Source organism: Protomyctophum parallelum (genome assembly GCF_964188405.1).
Source record: "Protomyctophum parallelum genome assembly, chromosome: 13".
Lineage (NCBI taxonomy): Eukaryota > Metazoa > Chordata > Actinopteri > Myctophiformes > Myctophidae > Protomyctophum > Protomyctophum parallelum.
This window is the reverse complement of record NC_139708.1, coordinates 20,454,715-20,470,187: the sequence shown is the minus strand read 5'-3', so window position 1 is coordinate 20,470,187 and position 15,473 is coordinate 20,454,715. Positions and strand designations below refer to the sequence as shown.

Genomic DNA, 15,473 nt, shown 5'->3' with positions numbered 1-15,473 from the left:
GACACTCCAGCATTTGTATTTCTCTGCTCCTGTTTTATTTTATTATTATTTTGGTTGGAGCGCAAAAGCAGGGCCAACCCTATATATGCAAATGACTGACTGTTGAAGATACTGTACTGTACACCATTGTTCAGACAGTTTGGCCGAGCAATGAACTAGCCAATCGCAGAACAATAGTTCCTACATTCTCCTTATATTTTATCCTAAAGTGCTTGGTTTACTGCCTAATTGGTCTGTGATCAGGTGCTGTGTAGCCTCGGAAACCACAGGCGTTGTGTGGCCACTCTGGATTAAGAGCGTCTGCTAAATGCCTAAATTGTAAATTTGTTAACTAGCACAGTCATTACTGCTTGTTGCGTTGGACCGAGCATAACGTTAGTTGCCATGCCAAAGTGGGGCAAACACAAAAGGTATTAACAAGTCCCGTAATCAAGCATCCAAGGATGTTTGTACCCACGATGAGGGCTGGGCTGGGTAAGGACCACAAGGTATTCTAAAAGATGACCGGACGCTCTGTGAAGTCAGGAAAGCAACCCATTTCGCTTGTCATATTCAATCAAAACGCAGTGGATAACAGGATGAGATGGGGACAAAATGGTCTGTCCACATTTTAGGGGAACTAATGGACGATAATGAAGTCTCCAAACTATTGACATACCAGTAGAATAATCTCCTTGGCCTGTGTGTTGAATTATATAATGTTACAGTTACAGATTATGAGAAATGGATCAACACCTGACCTACATTAACAAGATACCTACTTGAGTTATTTGTTCATTAGATTACAAAGTAAGTCATGAGGCTTTATACAGCCATGGTCCAGCCACATTGTCTTCTTTTAGTAGGTCATGGCCATGCTCCAGGGAGTGTTTTGATAGATTTAGAACTTGGAAAAGATTCCTGGAACAAACACAAAAAAAGGGTCTCTCACTTCTTTCCACTTCTTTCTTAGCCAAATGCTGCACTCGCCTGCGTCGACCACTGGAAAGACGTGACATAGAGAGGAGGATGGCCGGACACGAGGAAGAACTTCTTTCATCCATAGATACTGTAGATAATTTGACACACACATGGACCTGCACATGTCCGTGAGCGGCCGGCAGGGAGGCCTGCAGGCAGCAGGCATGCAGGCAGTAGGCATGCAGGCAGTAGGCATACAGGCAGTAGGCATACAGGCAGTAGGCATACAGGCAGGCAGGCAGGTGTTGTGTATTTAGAGACATTCATGTGCTTTTGCACTTTAAATAAATATAACTTGAATCTAACTCACACATCTGCGGACACAAACATCTACACACTAAAACACTAAAAACAGCGGTTCTCAAAGTGGGTTCCAGCCATGGACTCTCGGCCCGGGGTTCCGTGAGGGGGTTTCACATGGACTCTTTCATGTCTGTAACCAAATGGACACTTACTGGTCCATTGGTTCCATGTGCACTCACTCACTCACTCACTGTCTCACTCACTCACTATTGTGAGCCTCCCAGCCGTACGAAAAGCGAAATGCCATTCTCTGGTTTAATGCTTATCTCCATAATAGGCAAGGTACCCAATCCGATTATTCAATTATTGATAAAGGTGTCCCACAAGGTTCCACCTTGGGTCCACTCCTTTTTTCTATTTTTATTAATGATTTACCCGACATCTGCTCACACAGTCAAGTTCAGCTCTATGCTGATGACACTGTTATATATTATTCTGGCTCTGACTTAACTCATATTCAATCATCCTTACAATCCGATTTCAACCTTGTTCAGAACTGGCTCCACAATAACAAATTACTGTTGAATAAGAGGAAGTCCTGCAGCATGGTGTTTGGCACACGACACAGTCAAGCAAGCACACTTGGAATAGACATTCATTTTTCAAATGGCTCTCAACTTGAGAAAGTTGACTCCTTTAAATATCTTTGGAGTGTGGCTCGACCCAGAGCTTACCTTCAAACCACACATAGACTACGTTAATAAAAAAACCTATGGTTGCCTTGCCTAAGCTCACTTTACCGTTCTATTAATTGCTTCTCCTTTGATGTTAATAATTATTGCTCAAGTGATACTTCCCATTATTGACTACGCAGATGTTGTGTATCTGAACACAACTGACTCTCATCTTAAACCTCTAAATGTTTTATACAACTCCCTGTGCAGGTTTGTATTGAGATGCCCATATGCTACCCACCACTGCCTCATGTACAAATCACTCAATTGGCTGCAGCCTAAATCAAGACGGCAACTACACTGGTATCTCTTCACTTATAAATGCATTTATTTTAGATGCCCTGCTTACTTAAAACAGTACCTGACTCAGTCTACCTCATCCTATCCACTAAGACATCTACAATACCCTTACTTTAAAATCCCCAAAATCTCCAATGTGGTTGGGCGGAGGTCTTTCTCCTACAAAGCCCCATTCGATTGGAACAACCTCCCTCTATATCTTAGATCCATCTCATCATATAGTAGCTTCAGGACCTCCTTACATTCACATCTAGACTCAACTTGTCTATGCTTCTAACCTGACTGTAACCTTTTATGACCCTGAAATATTTGCGCTGTGACTTTATCTCCACTGTGTATTATGTGGTGGTTGTTGGTGTAGGTGGAAGATGGTGAGCAAGCTATTTGTGTATATATGTATGTATTTGTATATCTGTTTGTATCTGTGTACTGCATATTTTGTGTATTTGTGTACAGTATGCTTTTCTGTATTTTGTTTTTTATGGGTCCCTCTTGAAAATGAGATGCTGCATCTCAAGGGGCTGTCCCTTCAATAAAAATCTGTAAATCTGTACACTTATGTAAAGATTTATGGGCCCCCCCACCTCCTCCTGTGGCTGTGCCCTGGCTCATCTCATGAATATGCATACGCTCTTAATATGAGTACGTAGGGTTGAAGTGCTCATCAAATCATGTATCTGTATTTGTATTCTTTGCACCCTTTAATTCTACTTTGTTATATAGCTCTGCTTTCAGGAAGAAACCACCTAACTCCAAACTCAGGAAATTAATAATATAAAAATCAGGAAAATGAAGAAAACCGTATATTTTAAAAACAAAGCTGTTCGGATTTCGGGAGATTAACCGAGTATCCGACGGACTCAGCAACCGGCAAGACTTTAACTAAGATTCAACACGCATAGACTGAACTAAAATGTTCCAATAATCGCTTCTCTTTACAAACGCATGCTTTTTATAAGGTTTTATTCACTCATTATTACACATAAACACTCATACATACACACTGTTTGTTTCCCCCTCCCGCTGACACAGGTGGATACAGTACCCCGGATCTTTGCCTAATAGCCTGTTCCTATCCTATCTGTCGGCTGGGATTTCAGCTCTCATTGAAACATTCTAAGCTGGCCCAGACCGGCCACTTGAGAGCCATTCTTCGCTCTCTCGATCTGGTACAACTTAGCTGTTGGTATTAGATTAGTTCAACACTACCACCTTTGCATCACCTATGCTCATGTTTACCTATGTTTTCTCTATGTTACCTCTATGGTTTTAAATCTGATTTGGGAGACAAACAAGAGGCACAATACATACTCTGTTACAATCTAACACATTACAACACAACATGTTATTATAAATGCACATTAATATGTATATTCACCATTGGCCTCTCGCCTGTTGCTCTCACGATCTTCTCCTTGAATCTACCCCACTGTTGGTTTACACACATGAATACAGCAGGCCCTGACTGGGGTCACACCTCCCTGGCAAAGTTATCAGCCAATCGAAAGCCCAGACTGCTCCTTATCTGCCTGAGATGGTTCTAAGCCCATGCCTGTCAGCCAACTTCCACCACACTTCCTGTGCTGTGCCTAGCTGGTATCTCAGACTAGCTTAAACTGGTAGACCCTTAGATATTATTATAAAGGTGTTTTGGTAACCCAATATCTAAGTATGGACTTTAGAACACATATTGACCCACATTACAGGAATTGAAATGATACTTCATCCATTGCTCCCCTGCTATCAACATGTGTGTAGCACCCCTTCCCCTGTAGGCATCGTAAAACACCCCACACTCTACAGGAAGGTAGCCTACAACCCAACCCCACTGGAGTTGCATGCAGCTCATTTATTGCCCCACGGAATGTGCTTAGAGACCTTATCTATAGACAGTTCCCTCTCCTCTCTCCCTGATGAGAGCACATGTCCAGATCACCTAATACATCCCCAATCTTGATCATAATCTCGTCCATTCATAATTGGACAGTACAAAAGCAATACTGCCTCATCAAAGTTGGTATTGTGACTTTATATGTTGTCAATTACTTCCATGAGAGGGGGAGAGAGGTGGTGGAGTTAGCTGTTTTAGCAGACAGTTTGAGGGCCCCATGGAGTTAAGCGGCGGCGGTGGCTCAGGGGTAGAGTGGCTGGGTAGAGTGGCTGGATGGTAACCGCAAGGTTGCCTGTTCGAACCCGGGCTCCCCCAGAGTTAGTATCGAAGTGTCCTTGAGCAAGACACTGAACCCCTATGTAATTGCTCCTGATGTGCTGGTTGGTGCCTTGCATGGTTTCCGCCGCCATCGGTGTATGAATGTGTGTGTGAATGTGTGAATGTAATGTACACTCTATGTAAAGCGCCTTGGATAAAGGCGCTATATAAATGCACCATTTACGAGGTTTTGTCCAACTTTTGTCCTACTTTTCATTGGTTCAATATTGTTTTAACCAACACACAGACGTAAAGGGTGTTCAAAAGCACAGATTTATGCACAAGAAAAATTGAAAACCGATACCAGTCTTCTCCATGTACGGCTATCCAGGGTTTGATGAGGTCAGTGTCGTGATCTTCATATATGGAGATGGCCATATATGGTGGCGTGACGAGCCGTGACCATATATGGAGGCATGAAGTCATGAGGCGTGACCATATATGGAGGCGTGATGTCACGAGCCGTGACCATATATGGAGGTTTGACCGACTGACTGACGGGAGATTCAGGTTTTCATAGTAAACTGCGACCTACAGTCGCAATAACAGTTAGTTAGGCCTACAGTACATAATAATGTACTGTATTTATTTATAGATAGGAGCGTGCACCCGTTCAGAACACGTGTCCATTCAGAATGGGTCAAGAGATCTATGGTATGATGGCTTGCAGGGTCCTCGAGGACCGATCATCCGCTCGACCCTGCTCTCCCTCGGGTCGCTGCACTTCCTCAGCAGTACACCCACTAAGTAGGAAGTCAATCGGGTTATTGACGGAAAGACAGACACAGAGATTCTGTGCATTCTAAAGATAAGATAGATGTACTGTAAATATTTTCTTCTATTAACCCAAAGTTTCTACCCACCCAAACTTTAGTTGTTGAAAAATAGCAGATCTACAAGCTCATCTACTAAGAGCTTGTAGATCAGGTCCCTGGCAGGTCCCTGGCACAACATATTTTCAGATGGGGGACCGCACAGCCTAATACAGATAATTCTGTGGGTCCTTGACATGAAATAGTTTGAGAACCACTGATACAGAAATACAGGTTTTTTCCAGAAAAGTGATTTAGGAGATTTGTAGAACCTGGTCTCGGGTCTTAATGGGTTTTTAATAGAGCGGTCATCGCTAAACCAAGGTTAGTGGCAGAGACACTCGGTGTGACACTGTGAATTAGAGCAAGCCGTTAGATAAGCATTGACGTTCATCTTAATCTCTCATCAGAAGGAAGGGTTTACAGCTGCCAGGCTGTAACGGGGCCGGTGTTTATCTACCTCCTTCCTCGACCGCTGCTGCTGGCCTGTTTGTTTTGATTAAGCGTCATGTCCACACCCCTCCGGGTAGTCGGATTAGTTTAGATTTAATTTGTCTCTCCCCACGTCTCCGAATTTTCCTCCCCCATGCATTCATTCTCACGTTCTTTCCTTATTTTTTACAACCAAATGAACATCTTTTGCTCAGCCACCATAATTAATTCATTATAATTAACAGCTGCTTGTCAGGTGTCGGTTTGGTCGTAATTCATTAAAAATGTTATGCTTGAGAAGGGACTTGCAAGCATTAAAGTCCCTGTCCGGAAGGGTTTCTATTATTTCAGTACATCTCCTATATGCAGTGTATACAATAGCGTATACACACAAAGGATCCTGAAGGGAAATCATTTGTCTATTGTTTACAAACAATACAAAGTGCAAACAAGACATGTTCACACAATGTCATAGTTTTTTTGTGCTTTTTCATTAGTGCTTCATGTCAATAATTCAGTTGGTTGCCATCCATTTGAAAACAAGCCAGAATTCAGTTGGTTGCCATCCATTTGAAAACAAGCCAGCGGCCTAGAAAGCGATGGCTGGAAAAGTCGCACCCTGTGATGCGAGGGTAACTCATTTGAATCGCATCATGGGTGGAAACCACAGAGCAGAGCGGTGCCTGCATGCAAAGCACATTATGCCCCCTTATAGTCCAGACCAGACATAGCTGCTTGGGGGGCCATGAAGAACAGGAACCAGATTCAGTGCTTTTCAACCCTTTTCATATCAAGGTCCATTATTTATTCAGCTTTTTAGCCACGGACCACCAATTTTGATGAGATCTTGCTTCTCGATCCGACCAAAGATTTTGTCAACATGTCAATTTGTCAATGCTGTATTGATGTGGTGGTACCATTAGGAGAGGTGGTACCAGGAGATGAGGTGGTACCAGGATATGTGGTGGTACCATTAGGAGAGGCGTTGAACAAAATAACAAACATTCTACTATATTATCTAATTGTGTAGACTTCTTGTAGTAAATTAAGTAATGCAGATGTTTTACAATAACAATAGTTTAACGCTTTGAGAGCGTAAAATGAAACCAAATGGACCCGTAAGGGTCATCATAACCCATAAGGGGAATGACACAGCGTGACACTGCGTGGAGGATGACTCAGTGGGTGTCCCAGGTAGTGACGCTGTAATTCCACAAAGCTTTAGTTTTAGTTTTTTCTGCGTTCTCGGCCGTGTCCCGGCAGTGTGTTGTCGTACTGCTCTGCTGCATCCACAGAGATACGCTTGAATACACACAGCACACTCTTTCTTTCTTTCTTTTAACATCTTTATCACTTGCCCCGTGCACGTGCAATCGTGCGTGCACGTGGGAATGTCTGTTCCTCTTCTTGAACCCCTGAGGATAGCCCCTACTGGTGGCCTTTGCTCTGGCGCCACCATTTGGCCACATTTATTTTTTTGCCACACACATTTTCTCCCAAACAAGAGATCTGGAAAACCGCTGACTCTGGATTGCCATAGCATTTGCCACTTGCCGAGCTATTCATTTTCCCCCTTGGAAGGTTGACTATACTTGACATTTCCTCTAGTGCTACAGTATACCCTCTGGGCAAAAATATCACATTTTCACACAAGATCTCTCATAATCTAATTTCCAGGATGAAATCTATACTGCCATCCTTCGGCCAATCTCCAGCAGCGTGTAAGGAGCAACACAGCCTCTAGGGGCTGCTAGAGGGGCTCCTAGACACTGTCCTTTACATCTGCTCCCCCCCGTCCAGTTTCTCCATGGGAGCGGAGGGTTCTAAAGGGGAGAAATCCAATAGATCAATGTTAGCCTAGCATCTATCAGGCCCGGTATAGACTGCATGATTACCCACCTGCCACTAGCCTAATCCTGCCCCATGCTGAGTATATGAGAGAGAGAGAGAGAGAGAGAGAGAGGGAGAGAGGGAGAGAAGGGAGAGGGAGAGATAATCCAGTGTGGTAATGAATGAACAGAAACAATGAACAATGATAACTAATGCATTTCTCCCAGGTGGACCTATAGAGATATTATATTCCATAAATATTTTGTTCAGCTTTTGCCAGTCTGCCTCTCCCCGTCCCTTTCCTCTATAGCTCTAATAATATCCTCTGTGTTCATTTATCTCAGAGAGAGAGTGTAAAATGGACCTCTTGGAGGATTGAGTATTGTTTACTGCGTTGTACTGTATGTGTTGGTTGGTCTCATGGGGACTGAGTGGATATAGGTGGCGGATGGGGAGCCGAGCAGAGCATTAGAAATGTCCTGTCAGCAGCAGCAGCATCCTTTTCCCTACGTTTGTTTATGATGACTCTTCGTTCTGGTGCACCTTCCTTGTCGTTAATACTCACAGTGCATAATGCCACCGGACTGTTAAATCATGCATGCATGCGTCAGGCATTTCACTCAAAGGTCTGAGCTGTGCAGGGCAACGCAGCGGTGAATGCCAATTTGGTGGCGGCCGGTTTTTGGTTTTTAGTCTGATTTCTATTTTCTCTTGGCACGGTCATGTTTTCGTCATGGCACATTAGCTTTGGTACCTCCCGCTCTGCAATTTATATACACTTTGGAAAAATCAACTCAGAAAGTGGCTAAACTGTGATAGAAATGTGGGTTAATTGGGTTTAAGCTGATGTAGTACCCTACCCTAGTACACTCATGCCTCGCCGTGCGTGAACCTTACCGTTTGTTTTTCTGTCACAGCGTTTTCCATCTGTGTGTCGATCTGTCGCCACGGGGGGACTCACATGATTGGATCAGCCACGTCCCCTGCAGTGATCAGAGCCTCCCTGGTGAAAGAGATAGGAGAGGTTCTTCTGAAAGGGTTAGTGGTTGTTCTGCACCGGAAATAGCCCATCTACGAGCATGTATAGAGCTGCTATTTCTGGTTTGCGGGCACGGCGCACAGCCAGATAGATATACACTGGGCATGCAGGGGAATACACCTCCCTCGCTGGCACTCTGGCACTGAACCCCCTCTTTACCTGTGGTGTAAAGAAACCAAGTGCATTTACTCAAGTGGGACTCACCCACGTGACCTGAGATCAGATTCTAAAAATGTCTTCTACATCCTGACAGTTTTCTGAAAAAGCTATGTTTCTATGTCAGTCGTTCTTCGATCTTTCAAAAATAGCAGACCTACAAGCTCGTAGCTCGCCATATGAGCCCTATGAGCTTGTAGATCTGCTATTTTTCAATAGCTAAAGCATAACATAATGCTAACACCAAAGGGGTTCCCGCCCAGAATGGGTTAAACCCATATATGGGATCGGCTTTTTTTTCCTCAAAATATTTGTATACATAAAAAAAAACTGGAAATGGGACATTATGTGAGAATCTTCTACCTTTGGTACTTTAAGTACATTTTGCTGAACGTTTATTTTGTTGGCCAAGCATCTCATTGGAGGCGGTCGGCGTGGACGGCTCTCCTCTGTGGGCTGTGCCCAGCAGCACTGATGTAAATGTGCGCAGGCACAAAACGACCAGACGTCTCTTCCAGGTTTTTAAACAGCTGGTGGATGAAAACGACTACTTGTGCGTGGCTTCAACTTGCAGCGTCGGTGGAAATAAAACTGAAACGTTTTGCGGACACTACAAGTTGAAGCCGTGAGCGAGCGTCATTTTCATCACCGGCTGTTTAAAAACCAGGAAGAGACAGAGGCCTGATCTGCAGGGTGCTTTCTTGTTGCCTCTAGACGCGTATATGCGCCAGTTGCGCCCAATGAGACGTGGCTGGAGAGAGGCGTGGCTCTCCTTTGTGGGGTTCTCTGCCCAGCAGCACTGATGTAATGAGATGTGGCTGAAGTGGAGAGAGAGTGCTGTGTCTTCAGACCCAGTGGCAGTGTTGTATAGTAAGCTAATTGACCTGGATATGCAACAGGCTGTAATTAAGTGGCTCTTTCACCACCTGTACTGTCGTGCGTGTTGTCAGACAGAGAAGGACGTGAAACAAGACAATGCATCATGTTCACTGTCCCCCCCCCACTCACACTCTCTCTCTCTCTCTCTCTCTCTCTCTCTCTCTCTCTCTCTCTCAGTGGCGTGCACAGCCATTTTGAGGGACAGTGAAAATAAGGGCACCTTGTGCGGCGCGTGGAACCGCCGGCTGTGAGATTTATAGATTTTGGGGCATAAATAATATATTTGACGCTTTTACTTATCTCTCTCTCTCTTTCTATATGTAAAGTAGCTTCACTTTTGCAATCTTTCACACACCCACACTTACGCAGCATCTTCCATCCTCCAGTTGACTGAACCCGTTTTACAAGAGACTCTCTGGAGAAGGCGCTGTGGGGGGAATTGGGGAAGCTCACACTAATTGTGTGTGACTGCATGCGGGCCACTGAGCATTATCAGGCGCTTTGACAGATCCGCAACACTGTCAAAAGTCAAAGTGGGCTTGCCTCCGCAGAACTCCCTGGTACCTGGTCGATCAGCAGAACTCCCTGGTACCTGGTCGATCAGCAGAACTCCCTGGTACCTGGTACCTGGTACCAGGTACCTTGTCGATCAGCGTAGTTGGGAAGATGGAGGGGATGGATTAGATGGGGAGCTAGAGTTTCAAAGCATTAATGAAAGCAGAGGCCTTGTCGTCAATCCTGGGTGAGTGAGGCCACCCTCTGCCCTCCCTGGTGCTCTCAGCCTATTCATCACCATGTCCAGCAGGCAGCACAAGGGCGTAGCGCGTTAGGGCCTGTGCTCTGGCTCTCCAACTCACACAGATCCCCCTGTCCTCTTTGCTCGCCCACAGCCATTGATTTCACCCCTTTAAAACCGGAACCGGAACGCTCAGCCCTCATTATTTTCCGCCTTACCGCCGCCAGGCATACACACAATACGCACTGTGCGTAGGGCAACACGCCGAGGTGGAAACAAAAACTTTAGGGAATAGGGTTAGGTTTTGGCACCGTTTTACTGAGGTTAACGTTTAGGAATACGTGTACCAGGCCAGAGCAGTTATGCCGGCTCTACGCCCGAGGCGACCGTGTTTTGAGGCGAGCAATTTAGGTTATTCCTAGAGAGAGAGAAACGTTTGTGAGATATTATAATAATAATAATAATAACATTTTATTTATATGGCGCCTTTCAGGTCACTCAAGGTCGCCTAACAAAACAGAAAAGAAATACAATACAATAAAGCAAGTTTAAAATACAGCAAGTTTAGAGACATGCACTGAAATATTCAGCGTTCGTTCATACATTTCCGCACATTGTTGTCGGAGATACAAAGTCAAACGGATACATTAACACTGGGTGAGGATTCTATATACTTCGGATGGATCCTGTGTAATAACGGCATGCTTGAATAGAATGTCTCTGCGCAGGTGAGCAGTCAGTGGGTCGCTAGTCAGCCATTTAACGGTTCCCGTTGGAAGATTGGTAATTATGCTGCAGGGAAGAAGCCCTTTGTATCGTTTTATACAACTGAGAGAGTTGACAGCCACATCATACATAATGTTGAGTTCAGCTTGTTAACCTACTGTAGCAGACCCCCCCCCCCCCCACATGCCTGGAGATGTGGCTATGTAGCTGTCAGTGTTTATGGAAACTGTCTGCCTGCTGCTGTGAGTGACCTCCAGTCTTTTATGAACGCTGATATACACTACTACAATATTCCCTCCAGGCAATATAATGTATTTTCAATTTTGAGGTATTTTTTTTTCTTCTACTCTACTACAGAGACAAATAATTGTACTTTTACTCCACTACAATTATTTGGAAACTTTAGTTGCTTTGTCGATTTTGATTATTATCACAACTACTTCAGCCGTATATACATTTCGGCCGTTGGAAAATAGCCGATCTACAAGCTCACAATGTGTCGCAATGCGACGCATTGTGAGCTTATAGATCTGCTATTTTCTAAAGATTTTTATACATTTTAAAACTTGTAATTGGACATTCTGCATAATGAAAGCTGGGCATAGGAGCTGGTGCTAGCGCCCCTAAAACATGTGACTACTTTTCCCACCACTGCCTCCTGGTTATATTTTTACACATTTCCACATTTACTTAAGTAAAATATTTAGGTATTTGTACTTTACTTGAGTATTTCCAATACTTTTACATCCACTACATCTGGGATCCAAATATTGTACTTTTACTCCACTACATTTATTTGAAAACTTTAGAGTTACTTTGATCATCATTACAAAACATACATTAACCACATTAGCCCTATATACATTTCAGCCATTTGAAAATAGCCGATCTACAAAAGGCATCTCAGTGAGGAACACAATCCAACCATCTATGATCCACGCATTTTGAGCTTGTAGATCTGCTATTTAAAAACATGTGAAAGATATAATGAGTACTTTCTAGTTTCTACTTTTGGTACTTTGAAGTATATTTTCATACCAATAACTTGGTACTTTTACTCTGTCATTACAGTGTGGCATGTTGTTCACTATGACTATAGGACAAACATTATGCCTATAATAATGAATTGTTCAAATATAGTAATATACACAAATTGGTACCTGCTGGGGGTCTGCATGGAGGACAATGTTGCAGTAGAGGACCACACCATTATGTTTACCTGAGCTTGTCCGGGCAAAGTTTGTGACCATGTGTATACCGAGTGTTTGATGTCGGCATGGCTCAGCATGAAACGGCTTCACATTGACATGCACTATCACAGTGAAAAGCTGTTTCTGCTGTTTGTCTTTAGAGTCAGACTATAGGCAAATATAATGTGCTTTGTGTGATTTTAACTTGATGTAATGTGTCGACAAACTATTGAAAATAGTGTGTGTGTTTCTTTTTACAAATGGTCAAATTTGAAAATGTATTGACTGGACTATAGAAAGGCAAACGACTAGCTATGGACTCAAAGAGTATTGTATAATGTGATATCATATTTTCTTGGACACAATATTGAAATGCCTTTAAAAAGTAACAATATTGTTGGCAATTGGCAATATTGTTCTCTTTAAATATTGCCTCAAACAGAAAAAAATGTGATAATAAAAAAAACACAACGGTCTCCACCTTTGCAGTTATTTTCCTCACTCACTCCGAGTTCTTCTCATTTCCTTTACAAACTGTTCCTTTACCGAAAGCCTCTTTGGTTCTATTATGTATTCCTCATCAACTGGACATAGAAGCTTCAGTTCTAAGTTCGTCCTGTTGAACTCCTTCTATTCTCCACAGTTCACTGTGCACATTCCTGCGCTCTGCTCTCTTTCACATCTGAATGTCCAGCCTGGGGCACGATCTCCTCGTTGTTGGGTTATTTACCATTGCCTGGAACCTGTTCTTTACCGTGGTCTCGCAGGTTTTGGACTCGCTGGTAGTGATTTTTGGTTGTCATGATTGTTGTTGGTCGTCATGGCTACCAGTTCCCACCTGATGTCCTGTGTGAGTCCAGAGTACTCCAGACCATACCGAATGACTGTTAGCTTGCATAGTGTCTTCAGACTGGGACTTAAGTCCAAGATGTACAGGTCATCGTATGTGTATCTGTATCCTCCAAAGAGAATGATGTGGTCTCCCACCGTGCAGCAGCACATCCCAGTCATCACACACGGACCTTTCCCCTTGGGCGCAACGTTCTTCCAGGAGAAGGCGTCCGGGTTGAATTTCCACAGGTCACTGAAGGTCTGGTCCAAGTTGTCCCCACCAAATATGTACAGCTCGTCATTGTAGGCAAAGGCTGAATGCCACCCACGTCCTTCTGGGAGGAGCTGCGCAGGAGGAGTCCTCAGCCAGGAGTTGGTCTCTGTGTCAAACACTCTGATGTTGTTGTAGTGGCCCATGGCCCCTCTCCCCCCAAACACAAACATCTTTGTCCCAATGATGGTGGCAGAGTGACATAATGAAACGGGTGGCAGCGTGCCGCCAGTGTTAATTAAAGACCAGACCATTGTGGTGGTGTCCAACTTGTAGATGTCGTTAGTGCGTCCGGTCAGCTGGGTGTATCCTCCGTGGACATACATGACCTTCCCCAAGACGCAGGCCGAGTGGTTGCACCTCGCCTCAGAGACGGCCCGAGAAATCCTGGGCCTGAACCATCTGTTGGTGTTGACGTCGAACGCATAGACCACGACGGAGTACTTAAATCCGCCCCAGATGTAGACGATGTCTTCTATCAGCACAGCCGTGTGGCCCCAGCACATGTTGGGAACGTCCGGGGGGCGCTCTTCTCGCCCGTCCGTCACCGGGGGCAGATTGGTCCAGAGCAATGACACAGTGTTGAAGATCTTCACGCCGAGCTGGTCCGGCTTGGTGTCGGACGCATCGTACCCTCCGAACGAGTAGACCTTGTGGCCGACCGACACAGCAGCGTCGTGGAACACCTTCGGCCCTTCTTTCAGATACACTGTCCAGTGAAACATCTCTCATACTTAAAACCAAAGCAGCTCTGGGGAAATTCACGTTATGTAAAGGAATGTCGTGCCTGTTGTGCGCCGACACTTATAATGGCGTTGTGACACAAACCTCAGGTGAAGCTTGGCCAAATCCGTGATGCCGATGGGATGGGTTGGCTAATCAGGGAATCAGATGCCTAATATGGCAAATGGATCGCCAAAGTAACGTATATATTTTCTTGAGGGGTTTTGTTGCACAGTATAGAATCTGATGTGTGGCAGGATTTTCTGATTTTCCGATGAATGTTGACAATGTTTTGGAATAATGTGTCAAAGCAGCTGAGAAACAATGTATCACCTCTCCTTTAGCTTGTAGATTGGCTATTTACAAGCAGAAATGTTTTAATAGAGCTTACATTTTTGAGGGGCACTAGCCCCTCCAATGCATGGCTTTTGAAGATTACGTCATCTGGCAGCCAAGTCTATGGACTTTGATCTTTGTTTTAGGGCACTAAATGACGACTTAGACGTCATGCATGTGGCCGATATAAATACAGTGGACGCCCTTCACTTCCCAGAAGTGTGATTTTTTTTAGGGCTTCCTATGCCCAGCTTTCCGTTTTTGAACATTGAAGACAAACTACTACAGTGCATTAGTGCTGCCGGGCAGAAACCTTGTGTCTCTCTAATTCAATTTTTGATATTTTTCTTTGTCAATTACTGGCTGCCCTACTTTGGTGTACAACAGTGTTGTGTAACAGTAGCGTACATTATATAACTGATCTCACAACACAACAAGTCTCATCACGACGCGTTTGTAGATCTGGTATTTTTTGCTGCTGTTGCTTTCCACCCGACAGCGATGACATGCTCATGAGCTTATTAATAAAACATCTACTGATGCACAGACTTGGACACATTATCAGTCTTATAATCTGGACTCATTGGTTGTTTCTGGGTCTTGCAACAGACCTCCCCCAGGCCTCCTCCAGGCGACCCCACCGAGGCTGATCAGTGTCCAAGTGGCATGCTACAAGCATCCCCCACTGTCTCTTGGGGGTTCAGAGACGGTCAGTGGGGAAGATGGCCGACGAGATGTTGACACTAACAAGCTTCAAATAGAATGTGTTGTGGAAAAGGGCTGTTTCCAGGGCAAGCTGTAAAAAGGACACTTATCTGTGGCGGTGCAGGATAGGCTAGCTGTGTGCTGCTATAGCAGTTGTAGTGGGTGGGACAGCAGTTAAAGGTGCCTCATGTTATAGTCAAATCCATGGAGCAGTGCCCTGTAGGCCAGGTGTAGGCGATCAGTGCTGCGGTGTAAAGCTGTGCTTTAATGGGTACACCTCAGTGCCGTGCCCAGGGCACGCCTCCATGGATTCGTCTATAAACATTACAGCGAATGGGTCTTTGGTCTTTTCCCCGTGAGG

At 44.5% G+C, this 15,473-nt stretch overlaps 1 protein-coding gene across 1 annotated transcript; it reads right to left on the bottom strand.

The window, feature by feature from the left end:
• Positions 1–6,917: 6,917 nt before the first annotated feature.
• LOC310868538 (kelch domain-containing protein 3-like) lies at positions 6,918–14,073 on the bottom strand (the record flags this gene model as incomplete). Its single annotated transcript, XM_083778998.1, has 4 exons — positions 6,918–6,973; positions 12,217–12,227; positions 13,085–13,501; positions 13,619–14,073. 4 exons carry the CDS (start codon positions 14,071–14,073, stop codon positions 6,918–6,920), a joined length of 939 nt encoding a protein of 312 aa, XP_083635124.1.
• Between the last annotated feature and the right edge of the window lie 1,400 nt (positions 14,074–15,473).